Source organism: Panthera leo, chromosome E3 (genome assembly GCF_018350215.1).
Source record: "Panthera leo isolate Ple1 chromosome E3, P.leo_Ple1_pat1.1, whole genome shotgun sequence".
Classification (NCBI taxonomy): domain Eukaryota; kingdom Metazoa; phylum Chordata; class Mammalia; order Carnivora; family Felidae; genus Panthera; species Panthera leo.
Window position 1 is genome coordinate 27239369 of NC_056694.1, and position 21066 is coordinate 27260434.

At 49.7% G+C, this 21066-nt stretch overlaps 1 protein-coding gene across 1 annotated transcript in view; it reads right to left on the bottom strand.

Moving 5' to 3' along the window:
- The window catches only part of XYLT1 (xylosyltransferase 1), a 311203-nt gene that overhangs the window by 70385 nt on the left and 219752 nt on the right, over nucleotides 1–21066 (bottom strand). Inside the window, exons 4-5 of the mRNA XM_042922618.1 lie at nucleotides 12773–12945; nucleotides 11594–11796 (exon numbers count right to left, since the gene is read on the bottom strand). Of these exons, the coding sequence (XP_042778552.1) occupies nucleotides 11594–11796; nucleotides 12773–12945 (376 nt within the window). The remainder of the gene's footprint in view (nucleotides 1–11593; nucleotides 11797–12772; nucleotides 12946–21066) is intronic.

Consider the following 21066-nt stretch of genomic DNA (forward strand, 5'->3'; position numbering starts at 1 on the left):
GAACCACCTTTCCCTGGGACTTGGAATTTTTTTTTTCCAGTGATGAAAGAATGGAAAAATGAACACAATGGTAAGCACAGAGACAATATGGCTGGAATGTATTTAAGCCAAACAGTGGCATCCCTTGGGTGAAACAGTCACATCATTCTGCCCTTCTTCCTGCAAACTTCTTATTCTTGCAAGAACATCCTTCCTTATCTGGTAGCCAAGACAGCGCTTTAAAGCGATATGACCACCCTTGGCTTTCTCAAGAGCCTCAGTGCTTTTCCACCAAGTCCCATGAGAACTCTCCGAACCTGGGCTTCACTCCGCTTGTCCAGGGAATGCTCTGGGTCAGTCCTTGCCCTTCCCCCAGAGAGCCCGATGGGTTGTCCAACCGAAGATGCAGCTCAGGAAAGAAACCCAGACCAGCTGGCGAGAGGAAAGCCAACCACATTTCTGCTAAGGCAGGAGTGCGCTCTGTCAGGCTGAGAAATAACAGGGCTGAGGAAATGATTATTTTGCTACTAGATGCAAACAAACCTGCTAACGGCATAATTACCGGCATGTCTTTCCAGCTTCCTCATGAACAACAGCCTGAGAAGGTACACCCTTTCCAACTTGCACATTATCTGGGCGGAGTTTTCCTCAGAAGGCGTCACACCAGGGTCGGAGGGTCTCAGGAGAGAGGATGTGCATCTCTGAGCACCCAGAGAGTGAAAGTGGCTAAATGCCGAGAAAGTGGCCAACAAGAGATGGTCACACCTGCAGACCTGGGTGTTGGGCCCCCAAGTAGGACTTCCCACAAGGTACTAAGGCTACTACAGAATTTTCCATCATAGCATTTACCTTACTATTTGTTACTGTAATTAAGTGACCACGTCTTTCCGACATCAGTGGTTTTCAACTCTTGCTGTGTCTTCCAATCATGTGGGGAGCTTTAAAAAATACACAGATTCTTGCTTCTGACAAGGAATTTATATTCAACTGGTCTGGGTGGAGTTGTGATGTTTTTAAAGAATCTGATATTTTAAAGGCATCTGCAGGAAAATGTCCAAACATCACGTGGAACCCTGACTTTCCCCTGTTGAGAACTATGTGACAGGAGACCGTACTCATTGTGAAGGGACCCTGTCTTGCTGCCTGCCGCAGCCCCAGAACACGGTGCGTGGTAGGTAGATGTGTGGGACATGGCTGTTGAATTTTGAGAGACACAGGGAGGGTCACACTGGGATCCCTTAAAAAGGAAGGAAATTCGGAAGTGGAAAATACCAGTTCCATCCCAACATGGCGCTGAGAGGAGGGAATCCACCTAAGAACTGCCTTCATAGTGGGCTCCAGATGCTGCTGGAGACCCAGGACAGCATCAGCCCATCTCACAGGGCAGCTGCCTCATGTGCTTGGCCCAGGAAGGGGCCATGGGAGGCCAAAGGGCATCCTTCCTCCCCAAATTTCCATCCACTTGGCACCTCAGAAGGTGACCTTATTTGCAAAGAGGGTCTCTGTAGATATAATTAGTTAAGATGAGGTCACAGTGGATTAAGGTGGGCCCTGAATCCAACCACTTATGTCCCCATAAGGTCATATGAAGATGGCGGCAAAGAATGGCATGATGCATCTACAAGGCAAGGAGCCCCAAGGGAGGCCTCTCCCCTAGAGCCTGCAGAGGGAGCACAGCCCTGCGACACCTTGATTTCAGACTCCCCGCCTCCAGAGCTGTAAGGTTCTGCAGGCTGTTTTGAGCCACCCAGTCAATGGGAATTTCTTTTAGCAGCCCCAAGACACTAGGACAGAGGCTAAGGGCAGGGAGAGAAGAGGTAAGTGGGCAGGAGAAGGAAGAGGGGCACAGGCCTGGTAAGTCTCCTTGTGTGTTTCTCCAGACTCTGCTTCTTTCCCTCCCCACTTCCGTTGCTCTGCTCCACCCTACTACTCTTCCCTCTCGTTCCTGAGCTCTGCTGGCTGTTCTCTGCCCCAGGGACTTTGCCTATGTTGTTCCCCTTTGCCTGACACCTCCACTCCTGTTTTTTCCATAGTGGACCCCATTTCAGGACGTGGCTTAAACATACTCTTGACAGGCATTTTATCTACCTCGACCACTAAAGTAGGACCCCCTTTTATTCTCCATCACGGCACCCTGTCATTATTTAACTTCTACAGTCTCCGTTTCTCCCAGAGATTGTAAGCTCTCGAGGTCTCGAAGCTCCAGCCCATTTTCAGGCTCTGGAGCACCTCCGTCCTCCTGGTGGACTCTGATGGCCCAGGTATGTGGCGAGGAGGGTCTGATGGGCCAAGACGGAGGGGATTGAGGGTGGGAATGTACATGAGAGAGACGGCTGGGGCGGAATTCTGCAGACCTGGATGGAGTGACGAGGTGGTGGGTGCACAGGTTTCCAGACACTGGTGAGCGGAGTGTGAAATGAAGTGAACTGGTGGAGGCTGGGAAGAAGTTCTAGAAGAATCATTTGAAAGCCGTGGCCTGTGGGGGAGACAGTTCCCTGCAGTTCTAGGGAGAGCTATGTCAGCTATTCAAAACTTCTAAGGGTGATAGGGCTCTTTGCTCCAGGAATCTATGCTCCTTAAAAAGAGTAAGAAACACCTCACATCTATTAGTATGGGTACTATCAAAGAACCCAGAAATAAGACATTTTGGCGAGGATGTAAAGAGACTGGAGCCTTGTGCATGGCTGTGGAAAATGGTGTGCAATGGCTGTAAAAAAATAAAAAATAGAATTACCATACAATCTACAGAAGTAGAAGTAATTCTACTTCTGGGTATATCCCCCAGAACCCCCTGAAAGCAGGGAGGTGAAGAAATATTTTTACAGCCATGTTCACAGCAGCATTGTTGACGACAGAAAAGAGATGGAAACAACACAGGTGTCCATCAGTGGGGGATGAATGGGTAAGCAGAGTGTGGTACAAATATACATGTGGTGGATTATTTCTCAGCCTTAAAAGGCAAGGAAATTCGGACACCTGCTACAACACGGATGAACCTTGAGGACATTATGCTACGTGAAACAAGCCAGTCACAGAAAGACAAACACCGTATGATCCCATTTACAGGATGGACCTAGAGGAGTCAAATTTGCAGAAACAGAAGACAGAGTGCTGGCTGCCAGGAGCCAGGGAGGGGACAATGTGGACCTGTCGTATCAGGAACACAGAGCTTCAGTTTTGCAAGGTGAAAAGGGTTCTGTGGACTGGCTGCCTAGCAGTGTGAAGGAATGTACTCAACACTACCAAACTGGACATGTAAAAATGGCTAATATGGTTAATTTTGTGCTACTGTACTTTGCCATAGTTAAAAACAAATGAACCAAGAGGGGTCTTGAGTCACATTCTTCCATGGTCCTCCCACTAATCACCAGGCTGTCCCGGCTTGCCTCACGCTCAGTGCTGTCCTGACCGCTGGGTGTGCCGGCTTCTCTGCACCAGCCCCTGCTCTGTGAGTCTCCCCAGTGGGGCGGTTCCACGCAGGGTGGGATCCTGGTCCCCAAAAGAAGGCGGCTGCCGGGCTCTGTGTGATGAGAAGACTAAATGGCTGTTTGCATTCAGGCAGCGTGTGACGACTCCCAGGACGCCCGCCTCCAGAGAGGACTGGCGAGCATCCGGGGGTCTCTAGGCGTGCTTGTGGGGTCAGCAGAAGCAACCACCTCCTTCCCTGCTGGGCTCTCCACTCCCACCTGTGCTCCACCACGCCACCCCCCCCCCCCCCCCCCCCCCCGCAACTGTCTGCCACAGCAGCCTAAGTGATCTCTTCATACTGTGAAGGTGATTTTTCCTCATTAAGACCACACAGCTCAGGGCTAAGAATTAAACCACCCACCAGGTGATCCAAAATCCCTGCAGGGACTGGCCTTGAGCTACCTCACTGGTAGAAAGGCATTCCCTTGCTCTTTGTGTTTCAGCCACATTAGCCTTCTTTCAACTCTTCAAACAGGCCAAGGTCCCTCCTACCGCAGGGCCTTTGCTCATGCCACCCCTTTTTCAGAACACTCTCCTGGCACCCCTCGTGCTCTACTAGGGAACTACCACCCATCATGCCCATCTCAGCTCACACGCTGCCTCTTCAAAGGGTGTCCCAGGCCCCCAGCTCAGGGGAGCTACACTAGCTGGGTGCTTTTACACCTCTTCCTTCCCTTCAGAACACCTGCCTTACCTTGTAATGGTATGTGCATCTGTGTCATCATTCTGATTGATGCCCATCTTCCCTCTATTAATAACAAGGGCTGTCACATGGACAGCACTACTGTGTGCTAAGCACTTCACACACAGGAACTCAACCCTCTTAGCAACCATATGGGGTGGTGCTGTTATTATCCCCACTTTACAGATGAGGCGATTAAGGCACTGAGACATTAAGTGATTTTCTCAAGTCCAAATTCACACGGCTACTGAACAGAAGGGCTAGGATTTGAACCGAGGTGGTCTGGCTCGAGTCCACACCCTTGACTGACCTCTGATGAGGGCAGAGTCTAACATGCTTCTCCTCATTGCTGAATACCTGCTGCCCAGCCCACTGTCTGGCACACAGTAGGAGCTCAGTACATATTTACTGAGTGACTGAGGAGGTCAGAAGGAGCCCCATCTCCTGAACTCATTGTGGGAGTAGAAGTCTGTTTTCAGCTGCCTTCAGAAGGGGTCTGGATGATGCAGGAAGGAAAGAGGCACGCTTAATGCTCAGATTCTAGGCCTTCATCTTTCTACCTTCAAACCCAAATCTGTTTCAGCCAACCAGAGACACTGAAAACTCAGTCAAGGAGGGCCAGGCTGAGTGGGAAAGGTCACTGGGCCTGTGTGGACAGGGATATGCCAGATCATCATTGCCACCCGGCCCTGGCATCCCCATGACTCAGCCCTGAGTCCCTCAGTACCACGGCCGTGTATAGTCTCGGGCAATGGAGCCACAACTTCTTAAGCCAGACGAGGCCCTCCATTCATGGCACACAGCACAATCCAAGCCAAGAGACAGGGCTTGTGGGCAGCCCTAAGAATTCTGGGTCCATCAACTGAGGAACAGATAGACTGTGATATATCCACACAGTCGAAGAGCAAAATCAGTCATAAAAAGGAACGAAGTACTGATACATGCTACGATGTGGATGAGCGAGAAAACATGCCAAATGAAAGAAGCCAATCGCAAAACGTCACACATCGTATGATTCCATTCGTATGAAATATCCAGAAAAGGCAAATTCATAGAAGCAGATTAGTGGTTGATGGGAAATGGTTGGGGAAGGTGAATGGGGAGGGACTACTTAATAGACACAGGGTTTCCTCTTGGGATGATAAGAAAGTTCTAGAAGCGGACAGCGGTGGTGAATGCACTCCGTGCCATGGCATCAAACTCCTCAAAATGGTTAATCACACGTTAAGTGAATTCTGCCCCCATTAAAAGAAAAAAAAAAAAAAAGGGAAGCTCTGCCACCTTACCGGCTGCATCCTTCTAGTCAAATTTCTTAATTATCTTTGTGCCTCGGTTTTTTCATCTGAAAAATGGGGATACTGAAAGTGTGTACGTCATAGAGCTGCTGTCGGGACTATGTCAAACACTCAGAATTATGCCAGGGATATGCATTTGCTGTGGTTGTGATTTGCTATTAACAACAGGAGTTCTTTGAGCACTGAAAGATCACTGAGCAACCAACGGAATGAAAAGCAGGGAAGCAATTGCACACAGATGCCTGGGCATCCGTACTGGTTAACGTAACTTCAAAGCATAGGCTGAGCAGGACCTGTGCTGTGAAGATCACCCAGGGTCTGACTTCCTGCAGAATTTACTCGAAGTTCTGTTTTATTACTAACCTCCTTAAATTTTCTTACACAGGAGAAGTTACATTTTGAGGAATGAGGATTGAGACAAAGTGTATGTTAAAAGCCTCAGCAGAGGGCCTAACACACAGTAGGTGCACAGTAGGTATTTGTTGGATCTGGATGTGAGTTCGGCTCCATCGGTCCTATGTAAACATTGGTCTAGAACAGCAGGGAAGTCCCTGACACACCCAGTTCCTGTTGTCATGAGCTGGAGCTTCCTGCTGAGGCACCACAGATCTGCTCTTAACGCTCCTGGCCTGGGGCTCTGCTGTCTTATGACAGCAGTTTGGGTCTATGGTCAGGTGTAACTTCCATGGCCACATGGTGGGCCCCACTGGGTTAGACCTTACTGCAGCGAATCCGCAAGAGGCAGAATTAGGAGATCCCAGATTTAGCTTGAAAAATTTCAGTACTGTTTCCCCTGCCACATACATGCATGCACACATGTACATCTCCTGCACGCCAGACAGAAAGTGAGCCCTGGGGGCGCCTGGGTGGCTCAGTTGGTTAAGCTTCTGACCCTTGGTTTCGCCTCAAGTGATGATCTCACGGTTTGTGAGTTCGAGCCCTGCATCGTGTTCCGTGCCGTGGACGGTGCGGAGCCTGCTTGGCATTTTCTCTCTCTCCCTCTCTTTCTCTACCCCTCCTACTCTCTCTCTCTCAAAATAAATAAACTTAAAAAAAAAAAGAAAAGAAAGAAAGCCTCAGAGGGGCCATGGACACACTCAACCCTCCTTCTGTTTGCATCTGCTTTGTCTGGGACACAGGACCTAGTGTAGGATAGACAGTGTGGGGTCTCTCACGACTAGCTCAAACCAGCAACAGTGAGAAATATTTTTGGTTTTGTCTCTAAGGTTCATCTAACTAGAGGATACTAACTAGTGGAGCTTCCTGCCTTAGTAAGCTCAATATACTCAACAAAACCATCGTGACCTTTGAAGACTCAACGCCTAGCAGGACCTCGGCGTTTGAAATATCTATTTTCATCCATGCCCTGCAGCCATAACCAACACCAACCAGAGCCTACACGGGCCAGGACGTCACATCACATCACAGCACAGCAGGAGGGTCTGGATTCTTTAAACACACTTAGCTTGCATATTCCAAATACAGGGCTACAGTTCACAGTCACAAACAAGTTGGTTCTGTCCTGTTTTCTTGAGACATTTGGACTTCATTGTCTAACTTTGCTTTTCCCGCTTTTAAAAGAGATGGGAGTTCAAGTAATATTTTACCAGTCTTTTCTTCAGTAAAGGGAACAAAGGAAGCAACTCGGTTGATGATGAAGTCCTGCCTGTGAAGCCCTCATGATTCCACTGCTGGAATAAGAATAGCCTGTGTTTATCCAGAATTTTCCATGTGTCAGGCACTGTGCTAAGCCCTTGATGTACTATTTCCTTGACCCCTCCTAACATTCCTATAAAATAGGTGCTAACATTGTGTCCCTTTCTTAGGTGGACAAACTGAGAAGCAAAAAGCAGAGGCAACGTGCACGGTCCCCAAGGCCAGGGCAGTGGCTCAGAATCTCCAACGAGGCTGTCTGTGTGCAGGGCCCAAACAAGGCTAGGAGCCCGTAAAGATCAGTGAGTCTTTATGACTTGAGAGGCCGAGAGTCTGGCCCTTCAGTTAGAGTTGGGCAGGGGACACAGGGAGGTGAGGTCAAATCACAGAATGGCTCAGACTAGCCATGTGGGGTGGACTCTGCCCTCGGAAATTCCCGAAGTTTTGAGAACCTCCTAGAAGCTTCTGACTTGGGCACTCGTGCCCCTTTGAGAAGGCTGCTAAGTGTGCTCACCCTTCCTGGGACGGGAGAAGTAGTGGTTTTGGAAGCTACAGATGGAGCGGCAGATGGGAAGTGAAAGCCTATCAGAGTTGCCCAGGATAAAACCATTCATCTGCAAAATTCATATGTTTTTGCGTGGGGCGACTTCCCAGAAACAATAGCAGGAGGAACCAGCAGTGCTTGATGCAGAAAGTACCTCAGGCCATGAGGCTGGCAAAGTGAAGTGGGCAGAAGAAGGGGGTGGGGGTGGGGGGCGAAGGGTGCTGGAAATGACAACAGGGAGGGTAGAGGGGGAGAAAGACAGACTGACAGAGGCACAGAGAGACCTGGAGCATTAAAGCTAAAGAAGCTAAAAATACCAAGACTCCCTTCTCTGGAACCCAGCATAGGTTTGGCACATGGTCTAGGAAAGTATTTCTGGGCCCCTCAGAAATCTAGGAGGTTCAGCCTTGGATTCAGCTCAAGAATTAACAGCTGACATTTACTGAGCCCTTTGTAAGTGCCTGACACTTTGTTAGGCTCTCTTACCCTACCCTGATTTCACAAAGACCGAATTTACTTCCAGATGGTCACACAGCTAGTGAAGTTGGCGGAACACGGACTCAAACCCTAAGCCAAGTGATGGGACTCAGAGCACCCACCCTCGGGGATGTGTGAGTGGTTGTGTCTACGGTTGTGGCAAAGCAACACTGGGCCCCTAGGGGGCAGCCTCGAGATCTGGCGGAAGTCTCCCGGGAAGGGCCCTGGGCACAAGAATGCCCACTGGACCTAAAGAGGTCTCTGGCCGAGTGCCACAACTTCATCTAGGCTGAGATGCCCTCAGCCTGCATTGGAGGTCCAGAGGAGGAATGATCAGACTTGGGACAAGAGGTGACCTTTCCACCTCCAAGGACCTTCTCTGAAGGCATTTCCCTGCAACCACTACCTTGCCCAGCTTGAGGGATGGGATTGTTTCCTGCTTTGTGGTCCAGGTAGCCTGGGGCCATCTCGCCACTCTGGGCCCGGCTGACTTCCCCAAGGAAGCAGAAAGAACACCAACCTTGGAATGGGACAGAACTGGTTCTCGTTTCCAATCTACCATGTGTTTCTTACATGATGTTGGGTCTCAGTTTGCCCTTGTGTAAAAGGGGTTTGCTTTGGGAGCTGAAGGAAGTGTCTACCTCATTAGACGTTATGCTCAACATATGAGCTCAGTCCTTTCTTGGAAGACAGAGGGAGAAGGTCCTAACTCACCCCTGCCCGGTGCTTCTCTATACTCACATCTCCTCATTCTTTTGTTTATTATATTCCATCCATTTATAAATTTCTCAAATGCATCAAGTTCATCTCAGACCCATGTCTTGACCAGACTGTTCTCTCAAGAAGCATTTTCAACTGGAAGCATTTTTGCCCCTTGGGGACATTGGGCAAAGTCTGGGGATATCGGTGGTTGTCCCAAATGAGTCGGTGGGGGGGTGGGGAGGCAAGGCACTATTGGATCTAGTGGACTGAGGCCAGGGGCTGCTGCTAAATGTCATGCTGTGCACAGAACAGTCCCCAAAACAAAGAGTCATCCAACTCAATATGTCATCAGTGCCCAGTCTAGAATGATCTGGGGCCTACTCTAGAATGATCTCTGTCTCATTTGCCTGACAATCTTTTAATCCTTCAGTTTTCAAGTTAAAACTGCAAGTTGAGATGTTCTGACCTCTGACCATGTCCACCCCCTAGTCATCCCCTTGCTTTCTAGCTCTTTCACACCTTGCATGGCGCCTCTAATTCCACCTTCACAGGCAGGGGACCTGCTCCACCAGGTAGGGCCTGGGGCGCTTTTGCTCACTAAATGCCCAATTAGTGCTTAGCATAGGAGTTGCTTAACGAACGTCTGTGGAATGGGCATCTGAACAAATGAGTAAATAAGTAAGAATCTGCCTGCCATGTTTCATAATCTGTTTGCCTTGCTATCCTATGAACAAAAGAAAATAGGTATGTTTCTAAGGATCATTTTTCTCAGGTGCAAGGGTGCCAGGTGGACCCTGCCTAAACTGGCCAAAGAGTGTGCCTTCCCCAGGTTCCCGCCAGGGCCCAGGGCTTCCCAGCCAACAATGAGATGCCACCAACCAAGGATGGAAGGAAGGCACCAGGAATCGCATCGTGAAGGAGATGGAGACAATTTCTAGCTTTAAACAGAGAACATCCCTCCACGCCTGTATCTTATTTGGTTCCTGATTCAAAACCCAAACTCCTGGGGATGTGTGCTTTCCATATTTGATGACATTAAGAATGATGGTTTAGGTGCGATCACCCTGTGGATGTTAGGTTAAAAGAACTTACCTTTCTGGGAGGTATACGGAAACACACACACAACTACATGGTGTCTCGGGAGTGCTTCAGTGGGGCCGCGGGAAGAGGGTGATAGCACAGACACATCAGCACTGGCCACGACCTGATTCCAGCTGAAACCAGGTGATGTGTACGTGAGGGTTCCCCATACTGTTCTCAGCACACGTATGTGTGTTTGAAAACTGCCCTGATAACTTTTTAAAAAAAATTTTTCTAATGTTTATTTTTGAGAAAGAGAGAGAGACAGAGACAGAACATGAGGAGGGGAGGGACAGAGAAAGGGAGATACAGAATCCGAAGCAGGTTCCAGGCTCCAAGCTGCCAGAACAGAGTCTGACACAGGGCTCAAACTCATCAGCCGCGAGATTATGACCGAGCCGAAGTCGGACGCTTAACCGACTGAACCACCCACGTGCCCAAAAACATTTCCTTCTTTTTCTTTTTTTAAAAGATGCCTTCATGTGGCTCTTGTGTGAAAGTACTGTCCTCACCCAATACCCTCGCGCCACCAGAGGAAGTTAGGCCCCCCGCCCTTCGCTCTCTGTCCTCTTCTCCTTTTTAGCCCCACCAATAAATCAGGCTGGAAGACACAACACAGCCAAGCAAAGAGCTGCCTTCCAGCAGGAAATACACTTCATTTTCTTGCCTTCTCTCCCCGTCCCCCCGTCTAGAGGGGTTTCCTTTTTTACAGCCTATTTTCAAGAGCAGATCAATGTTTGGGCCAAGGGACAGATGTTCCTGGTGGCATCTCAGTTTCTCAGTGCCTCAGGGCTGCTGGCCGCCCCACCAGCTCCACACAATCGTGGCTGGCAGCCTGCAGGCCCACAGCGGGCAGACGTTGGAGAATAGCTTGCCGTTTGATACTTTCACGGTGCGCAAACCGTTGTTTTGTTAACAGTTGTTAGGGACCAAGCACAGAGACCTGTGGGTGTCCAATAGCCCAAAAACACACGTCTGTGACTCTGCCGGGCCTAACACAACTGACCTCCCTTCCTCCACTCTGCTTCCCTTTCCAACACCTTGCCCTGCCTCTAATCAAACATGCCAGAGACTCCCAGATTCTAGAACGAACATCATGTCACTGCAGGAATCTTTATGATCTCTTAGCTCTCTATCCCTTGCATACTCCATTCCAGCCACACTGAGCCCCACTGTGCCCCCCCCCCCCCCCCAGTACACCAGGCGCATTCACAGCAGCCGCAGTTCCCTCCGCCTAGACCACTTTCCCAGTCAGAGCAACTCACCCCTCCTCCTGTTCTTCTCCATAAGGACTTCCCCAGCCACTCTTATTAAAATCACAACTCTCTCCTGCTGCTACGTTCTGCTCTGTTCTTCTCACATGCCACCGTACTATTTTGTTGTGGTCTCCCCCACTTGAATGGAAGCTCCCCGCAGGTAGGGGTTTTGTGGTCTCTTCTGTGTACCCTTGAACAGAGCTGGGGACACCGTGCCCTCAGTAAATAAACACTAGCTGAATGAGTGAACGAACGCACCCGTGATGCTCAGGTCTGGTGCAGATCCCAGGCCGGAAGACCCCAAGTGTAAGGTCTCCACAGCATCTCATGGAGGCAGAATGCTTCTCCAGCCCGGCGGCCATGTGCCTCTGCCTCTGGTTTCACAGCTCGGACCAAGGAAAGCAAGAGGAAGCCAAGACCTTAGCGCAGGCCGGCCTGGGGCCACAGGCCGCCTTACCTGATGGGGTAGTCGGCCGCGCTGAGGTTGATGAAGAAGTCCCAGGGCCAGTCGGTCATCTCCAGGAGGTCACGCATGCCCTGCAGGTATGTGGACAGGAGGCTGGCTCCTCCCCAGATGGTGGCCATCCGCCAGGGGGTGACGCGAACGTTGTCATACTGTCTGGCAAACTGGAGCACTTGCCGATGTAGGTAATTAGAGCGCTTTTCCCAGGAGAGAAAAGGGGACAATTCAGCAGCCCAGAAAACACGCAGACATGCCCCTCGGCTTCTGTCCCTTCCCTTCTAGTTGACAGGGCTTCTGAACATACTGGACTTTGCCAAGTAACTGGTTCAGGCCTGCAGGGTCTTTCTATGTGGCTGTGTGAAACTTTATTATTTTTAAAAACTTGTTTTAGGTACTTGAAATGCAGATTCCCTGGCCCCACTTCTGAGCTGATGGTTCACTCTATGTGGGCTGGTGCCTGGGATGCTGCATTTTAATACAAGACTGAGGCATGTGGTCTGAGGATAATAAGCTAAGAAGTACGACCGTGTCTAAACCTGGTGTGTATGTTGAGGGATGGAACTTCTCCATGACCTTCCCAAAGTCCTGCTGTGATCAAGCGTCCCGTTTTTCCTCGTCGACTACTGACATAATCGTGTCAGGTCAGCAGACCGACAGAAACCTCTACCTCAGGCGTAAGTCGGCTGCGGGGTTTTTATAAATAAAGTTTTATTGGGACACAGCCGCACATGCTCATTTATACATTTCTTATGGCTGCTTTCACGCTACATTGCAGAGCGGAGTTGCTGCAGCAGAGAGTGTAGAGCCCATATTTACCATCTGGCCCTTTCTGGGACACGTGTGCCCACCCCTGGGATAGCCCCGCTCACAAAGCGGCAGGCACTGTATTGGGCAGTGGGGCAGTGAGGAAAAAGAGGTAAGAAAAACAACGTTTACAGATAAAGTCTAAAGTCACAACTGGGGACTTTGAAACACACACACACACACACACACACACACACTCTCTCTGTGCCTCTCTCTCTCTCTTTCTCTCTCCCCCAGACCAAATGCTACAAGGAGAGGCAGCTGATTAGACTATCAGACTTGCCTGAGAGGCAGGGCAGCTTGGAGAGGGGCAGACAGAAGGGCCAAGAAAGGCAGCAAGGGGTGGCAAGCGGGGGAGGAGTTCCTCACCTTGTCCACGTGGATGTAGTAGAAATGGTCTTTGTGGTATATGGCCTTGAACATGCGCTGCAGCTGCCGAGAGGCACGGCCGTGGACCACCAGGACGAAGGCGATTCTGACTGGGTTGGCCAGCATGTACTCCACCGAATCCTCGTCCCACTGAACGTTCTTGTTGGCTTTGCCTGGGGACAACCCAAGAGACCACAGAGGTGGGTGAGGCCCAGAGGTTCTTTGGTGAGAGACAGGGAGTTTCTCTAATGCTTCAGTTGGGGACTATTTGAAAGGCACGGTCATCACATCGGGCCCTGACACCTAATCCAGCTTAACTAAGCTTGTCGTGGACACTTACAACGTCCTGGTACAAATGTGGGGGACCGTGAGGTCCATAAAGGCAGGGTTCCAAACCCCAAGAAGCTTTAAAAAAGCTGATGGAGACCTAAGCACATGTATTAAACTATAGAACAAGGAGGGAGGAAATGAGAGGTGTAAGAGTTGTGTCTCTGAACTGCAGGGGAAGGAGGAGGTATTTCTGAGCTGGAAAACACAAGATACATGAGCTGGCTTTGCCTGTCAAGCACCCACTCTTCCTTCTCCTCCTAACAGCACCCTTTTTTGTAAAAATTGTGGTAAGAAGAGAAAATATGGTATCTGGCCTCTTACACTTTTAAGATCACAGCAGAGTATTGTTGATTTTAAGCACAATGTCACACAGAAGGTCTCTAGAACTAAGTCATCTCCCAAAATGAAAACTTTCTCATACAGGACGTTGGGGGGCATCGTCCCCCTCCTCCATCCTCAGTCTACATGGATGGGGAGGGTCTCCATTATCGGTGACAGGGAAGGTCACAGAGCTTAAGGCCTGGCCAATCAGAACACTGTATCTCTCTGGCAATGAACAGTGTGTACGGTTCAGAGACGGACGTGTGACCCAAAGAAGCTAATTAGCCAAGAAGACAGTAGAATTTCAGACTTTTGTTGCAACAAGTAGATTAGAGAGGCTCCCCTTCTGCAATACATAAAACTGCAAGACTCTAAGAGCCCATTTATCCCCACCTGGACAAAGATTTTTTTCTGAGAGAAAAGCCAACACAGAGGAGGCACTGCTGAGTCATGGGATCCTAATGACCCCGCCTGAGTTAGCTCTATCAGTCCTGCTGGAGGTCAGCCACCATCATCTCTTGGTTTTCTTAGAAAGCCCAGATGCTAGACCAGAACCACCTGCATCTACGTGGTTCCATATGTCTTTTACCCTAGAATAGCCTTAAAGATTCCTTTTCTCCTCCTTTCCCTTGCAAACACTCCAAGGGCAGGGCTTCAAGGAGGAACACAGCCTGCTGGGTTAGTTCGTTACAATTTTGACTAGAGATCTTCTGCCTGACTGCCTTTGGCTCAAACTTGATTTCTTCTGGCTTCTAGGTTTATGAGACCCAGAACGTTGCAGGTGTCCCAGGATGTCAGCTTGGAAAACAGAACCAGGAGCGGTTAGTCTGGAGCTCTGGAGACTGGGAGCCTGCCGCTGTCACTGGAAAGCTGAGCGACTGCCAAATGAACATGGCTCCTTCTCTGCTGTTCCAGAAGACAGGATGAAATTAACATGGATGATGCCCAGATCACGTGGCCCAGCCTTTACGGCCTACATGACCTACCTCCTGAGGCCCTCTGCGCCCTGCGTGCCTTACCGTCTACCTTGCTACCTGGCCTACTTTCTTTTCCTTGAGCCATTTCATTTCTGCCTCAGGACCTTCTCACTGGCTATTCCTGTTACCTGGAACACCCTCTCCCTAGATCTTTGCATGGCTGTAGCTTGTCATTAGTTCATAGCTCAACAGAAGAACACCTGCCACCACCAGCCACATCACTCTCTTTCACCTCACCGTATCTCAATTTCTGCATAGCATTTAATACCATCTGAAACTGTTTATCTGTTTACTTATTAATTGTTTGAACACTCCACTAGGACATAAACTCCAAGAGATGAGAGGCTATTTCAGTGTTGTTTATCAATGAACACTCAATGCTATAACAGGATCTGGCACACATCTGGTTCTCGCTGGAAAAAAAAAAAAAGCGATAGGAGGGTACATTTTGGTTTGGTCCATAATAATAACAATACGTTTCACTGAGCGCCGACCAGCCCTTGCCCTTCATTATTTCACTCAATCCTCTTAACAACCCTGCATGATAGTGCTATTATTCCCATTTTGCAAGTGAGGAAACCGTAGCTTAGAGAGGCTAAGGGATTTGTTTATTCAAGGTCACAATGCTTTAATTATTCAGCTGAGATTCAAACCTGGATCCATTTCCAGAGCCTATGTCCTTAAACACTAATATATACTACGGTACCACACCTAGACTTTGGAAAAGTTTATAACAATTCTGCTTGAGTTGAGGAGAGGACAGGAAGCACCAGAGGGGCTCCTGGGTGGCTCAGTCGGGTAAGCGTCAAGCTTTTCATTTTGGCTCAGGTCACGATCCCAGGGTCGTGGGATCAAGCCCCGTGTCAGGCTCTGTGCTGACCATGGAGGCTGCTTAAGATTCTCTCTCTCCCTCTGCCCCTTTTCCCTGTTCATGTACACTCTCTCTAAAAGAGAAAATAAAAAACAAAACAACCCCTACTCAATTCTGCTTTTTAATGAAATAGCCTGTAAATTAGTCATTTTAGCTAGGTAGACATGCACTCAAGGCCTATCATAGGCACTGCAGGAAGGATTCCTATGTTACGTGGGAGGCTGACTCTCGATGGCCAATAAGATCCTACCTTTTCATCCATCCATCCATCGAAATCCAACCACCCATCCAGCAAACCATTCGACAACCCATCCAGCACAGCACTCAACAGCTTATCATCCAGAAAACCAAGCATCCATTCATCCATGCACCCATCCATCCACTCATCACCTTTAAAATCATCCTTCCATCCACTTACCCAGCATCCTCAAAGCAAATCACCCATGCCCGCACTCTTCCAACTATCAACTTGGTGATTCATGCCATATTAATTTAGCCTGTACCTCTTTGCCAAGTACTGTTCTAGGTACCAGTAAAATAAAATTCAGGGGAAAAAATCCTTATCTTTGAGGAGCTCAGCCAGCTGGGGCAAACAGAAGACAACGGTCACTTGTTTTAGGATAGGAGCGTCTTCAGCTTGCCCTCGGAGTGGGGAAGGGGTGAGCGGTCTGCCTGCAGAGCTAGGGGGCACCTTAGGAAGTTCAGCTCAAAGCTTCTGAGCCCATCTTTTTAAGTACTCGTTGTGGATCCCAGCGTCTTTGGCTCCTTGGCTATTTAGTCAGTAGCTGCGATCCTGGGGATAATTACCATCTTGGCTCTTGTTGCAGACAGACTGAGCAGCAACCAGAAAGGGTTATCCTAACCACCCTCTAATCTTCCCTCCAAACCAATCACAAATACTCTGGGCTTTCCCGGTGATTATATGAGAGGGGCATGCCTGGAGGAATCGTGTCCCTTTAAACACTCACACAACTATCCATCCATCCACCCACCCACCCACCCAGCATCCTTAAAACCCCCCACATGCCAGCCCTGGACAACGCCTGAAGTGCTGAGACACGTAGGATGTGAGCCTGTTTTCACAAATGGATTATGAATGGACTAAGGAATGTGAGAATCCAAAGTAAAAAGATGATAACGTGTAAGAAAAGCTTATATTCTCCTTCCCATGACTGCAGCCTAAAGGCAACATACTGATCTTCACCATGCTGGCTGCGACCTCGCCTTCCCTTCCTTGGAGACTATTTAACAAAGGGAGGAACGTTTAGAGACAACGGCTACCCGTGCCCCTTTTTACCACCTGGACTTCATCGGGTGGTTTTTCAAAGGCCTAAAGGTGGCCCACGACACCGTATTTTCTAGGAAGTTCACTCTGCAGGGGCTCCTGCTGGTCCTCAGGTAACACTGCTCATCCCTACACCAAGGTGTCTGGGTAACACTGATCTGGAGCTCCCCACACCTGCAGCTTCCTGGGCCTCTAGGATCCGCCGGTGGTCTCTGGCCACGCTGCTGAAGGGGTGAATGAAAGAATGGAAGGAAGGAATGCATTCTGGACACGAGCCGCTGCTCCGGTCCAGAGGAGCTGATGTCACTTGAGGGCCTGCTACCCATCAGCCTGTGCCGGACCGGGTTTGCGGGAGAGTTACTTGGCTCTGGGGGAATGCAGAGTCAGCCTGTGAGGCTCAGAGAAATCAGCATGTCTCCCCAGGGTCACACACAAGCCCAAATCTAGTCTGCTACCTCTACCTGCCTCCAGGGCATCAGAGGGTAGAGAGACAGAGAGGGTTGGCGTCAGACCCTGTGCAGATTTTTCTTTAAAAAAAAAAAAAATGTTTTTAGTGTTTATTTTTGAGAGAGAGAAAGAGGGAGGGAGGGAGGGAGGGGGGTCAGAGAGAGAGGGAGACAGAATCCAAAGCAGGCTCCAGGCTGTGAGCTGTCAGCACAGAGCCTGATGTGGGGCTTAAACCCACAAACTGAAAGATCATGACCCGAGCCAAAGGTGGATGCTTAACTGACTGAGCCCCCCAGGAGCCCCCCATGTGCTGGTCTTTAAAGAGATTTGTGCACTGATGTTCAAGAAAACCTTTCGTAACTTTCTTTAGGGTTTTAGAAAGAAGAACAGATTCACGGACAGACAGACACAGATGTGAATGCTTCCCTTCTGAAGAAAAGGAACCGAGCTCCAGGGAAATCAGGCACTATCACTCCAGCAACAGAGCCCCTGGACTGAAAGCCATCCCCGGGTCAGACAGCTGGTGTGGGGAGCAACCAAGAGAAGAGGGAACAAAAAACCCCAGGTTCCTCTGGAGTCTGGCTATTTTGAGGATAGGGGTGGGCAGGAAAGAACTGAAATACCTGAAGAACGGAGACACACACACACACAGGGGAGGATGAAGACAGGGCTGAGGGGCAGAGAGACAAACAGACAGAAATAGACAAAGACAGAGAGACAGATGCAGAGAGGGAGCAGGGACACAGAGAGGCCACAATCCCCTTGAGAGAAAAATGGAGGGAGAGCTGCAGGCAGGAAGACCGCCCCCTTCCTCCCACATATGGAGGGAGAAACACACACGGAAGCGCCGAGAAAGCCAGAGACCTACACAGGTATAAACGGAGACAAACCATGTAATCAGATACAGAGAGACAGGAAGAGACAAGGAAAGAGGGAGCCACGATGGAGAAGCCGGGTCCACCGAGCTTCTGCACCTATTGAGCATCCCTCAGAGCAAAGGCAAACGAACCCCCAGGACGTCAGAGTGCAAGAAGGCCCCAGGGCTCGCCTGCTGCCCCCTCACCTGGCAGCTCTGCCTCTCTCAGGGGCCCGGTGACGGAGGCAGGAGCCGAGGCCCAGAGCCCCACCCAAAGCGGCAGGATGGCTGGCTCCAGAAACACACCCATAACGGCCCCCCATTCCGGCACGTAGTAGGACCTCGATGCGTTTCACTGAATAACCAGAGAGGGAACGAGTGACTTTTGTGCCCACATGGCGGCCGGGTGGGGGTGCGGCTCCCAAGGGCTGAGGTTCACACGATGCTCTTTGCCAGCTGCCAGCCACCAGCTTCCTATTGTTGTCGCACGCCCCTGGCTCCTGTAATGACCTTTCCGGCAATCAGCTCTGACACGGTGGGGGCTAGCAGGTGGGGGAGCTGGGGAGGACAAGAAGCCACACCGCAGACAGGGCGGAGACGGGCCCTGCGGTGGCCCCCTCCACACCCCGGCCACCACTGGGGGGGCCGCGGTCCTGAAAAGTCTTCTATGCAGTACGTCTTCAACAGACTGTGGTGAGATTCCCAGCACGAGCCGGAAGTGGAGAAACCTTCTCTCCCATGCTGCTGGCGGGAGGTTGGGGGGCGGGGGGCGGTTAGCTGCCACGGCTTGGCCAGCACTGATATGGCCGCAAGAATTATAATTTTAAACATAGCCCTTGACCCAGTAACTCCGCCCCCAGGAATCTATCTTAATTAAGGTTAGGAGAAGGCAAGCGTGTAAGTCTCTACATACAGAAGGCTCTTTTGTTCATTTATTCATTCACCTGGTGTCTTGAATGTGCCAGGCATAGTTCTTGTCATGTTAGTGGACACAAGAGAGTACTTCCCTGAATGCTGCTTAGTCTAGCAGGATGGAAAGCCAATAAAAAAAAAAAAAAGCAAATAGAAAATACAGTTGCAGATAGTGATAAAGGTTATGAAAAAGAGAACAAAGGCGTGTTAAGGGAAGGGGTTTATTTAACCACGGTGGCCGGGGAAGGCTGATGTGGGGATATGCGAACAAACTCTGATTAAGATGAGGGAGTGAGCCATGTTATTATCAGGGATGAGGAGGATTGCTGGCAGCCAGTGTAGCAAGTGCAAAGGTCCTGGGGCCTTGACCTCAATAGTGTTTATAATGGTCCAAAACAGGAATCACCTAAAAGGTGTTATTAATACATACTGGTACAGACTGTTGTCTATAATATATCAAGCAAAAGAGAAGTTCTAGTCTATAACCCCTAACGTTTTATAAGACATGATCCCAAATATTAACAGAGGTTCATATGGTGACATGACAGTTTTCCTCTCTTATTTATACTTTTCTGCATTATCTGCATTTGGTAAAATGGATTACATTTATCATGAAACATAACAAAGGTGAGGCCTAATCGATAATTCTAATACCAAACTGTTTATTGAGTGCTGCTACGTGTTAAGCAATTTCTATCCATGATTTTTTTTTTCTTACTTCTACCCAAACCCCTATGAGGAGAGTCACTGTCCTTCCATTATATGACTGAGGAAGCTGGAGCTCAGACAAGTCCCACTTGGGACGTGGCTGTGCTGGGGATGAAGCAAGTGTGTGATGCCAGAGCCCTATCGTTGCCACTACGCTCGATCAAACTGTCGCTATTACAAAAAGAGGGAAGGCTGCTTCTCGAAGAAGCATGTCAGCTGGCTTTCAGCTGCAGCACAGATAACGACATATGGCCGGAGCCGTGTGTGTCTCCACAGACTAAGACCCAAATACTGCCCAGCTCCTAAAAAAAAAAAAAAAAAAATCAACAAAAAAAACCCCCGATGCATTTCACAATGTAATCAGGTTCCTGTGGCACAAGACAGGAAGTAAGTGGAAGAATCAGAGTGATTAGGGACAGCGGGAGAAGCTGACTTCAGACCAAAGTTAACAAGCCACGTTTTCGGGGAAGAATATCAAACCTATTTTTGCGATGCAGGTGTGAAGGCCAAGCAAAGGGAATCACGGAGAGTCCTGCCAGTTTCTATCTGTGCTGCACTCGACCTGTTGCCCAAACTCCGCGTTTCTCATCACGGTCATGGGTCAGACGAGGACTATGTGATGCTTAGGCTCCAGGGAGGTGGGGAAGATGAAGCGGCTTTCGCAAGGGTCGATGTGTTGGGCAAATATCGTGATGCTGGTAACAACCTTGCAGGAATACTGCCTGGGAGGAAGAAACAAGGTGCGGGGCCGAAGAGCATTGCCTCTGGTCAGGCAGACCTTGAACAAGTTACACAAGCTCTCCAAGCCCCAGCTTTCCCATCTGTAAAACGGGCATGTGATAATCACAGCACCTGCATCCCGTGAATGTTCACGTCCGGTACCCGGCACTGTGCCTGTCGTGCGGTAAATGCTCAATAGACAAGAGCGTCTGCGTCGTCAGTGTTCACGTCATCATCTCTACTAGGGTGTTCATCCACAAGGATCAGCATCCAGCTTGGTTTAACTAATGGGCCCAGTTGCAGGCTCAACCCCGAAGCCTCTCAGGCTCCGAGAGCTGTGCACAGGCAGCTTCCAAGCCAATGTCCACAGCCGGAGTCCTCTGCAGTGTGCGCCTCACACCGCGATGAATAAATGCGGCCAACGGGAACGACTTACGGCCGCGATCCTTTTGCGGTGAATCCCACTACCAGGTAATGACAGTGTCCACCTGGAACGAATGCTATACATTCACTCTATCTCCATTAAAAAATAGTAAAAATAAATACAACTTCCAGGACACTGCTAAAATAAAAAAATCCCAAACCCAAACCAACCAAACAAAAACCAAACCCAAAAAAGCCACTTGATTGGAATAGTTGCTTCACCAACAAAGCCCTCAATGCTATTTATACTCTGAGAGGGCCTCTCGGGCCTGCGGCAAGAGAAGCAGCTTTCTGACTCGGTTCCAAATAAGAGGGTTGGTTGGGTTGGGAAGGGAGACACCGGGACACAAGGTTGTGCGCACGTGGCACTCGGGTCAGGAGGTTCCGAGCTGGATCATGACCAGCTTCCTGCTGCCTGGGAGGCTGTGGGCTGCACTTCAGCAC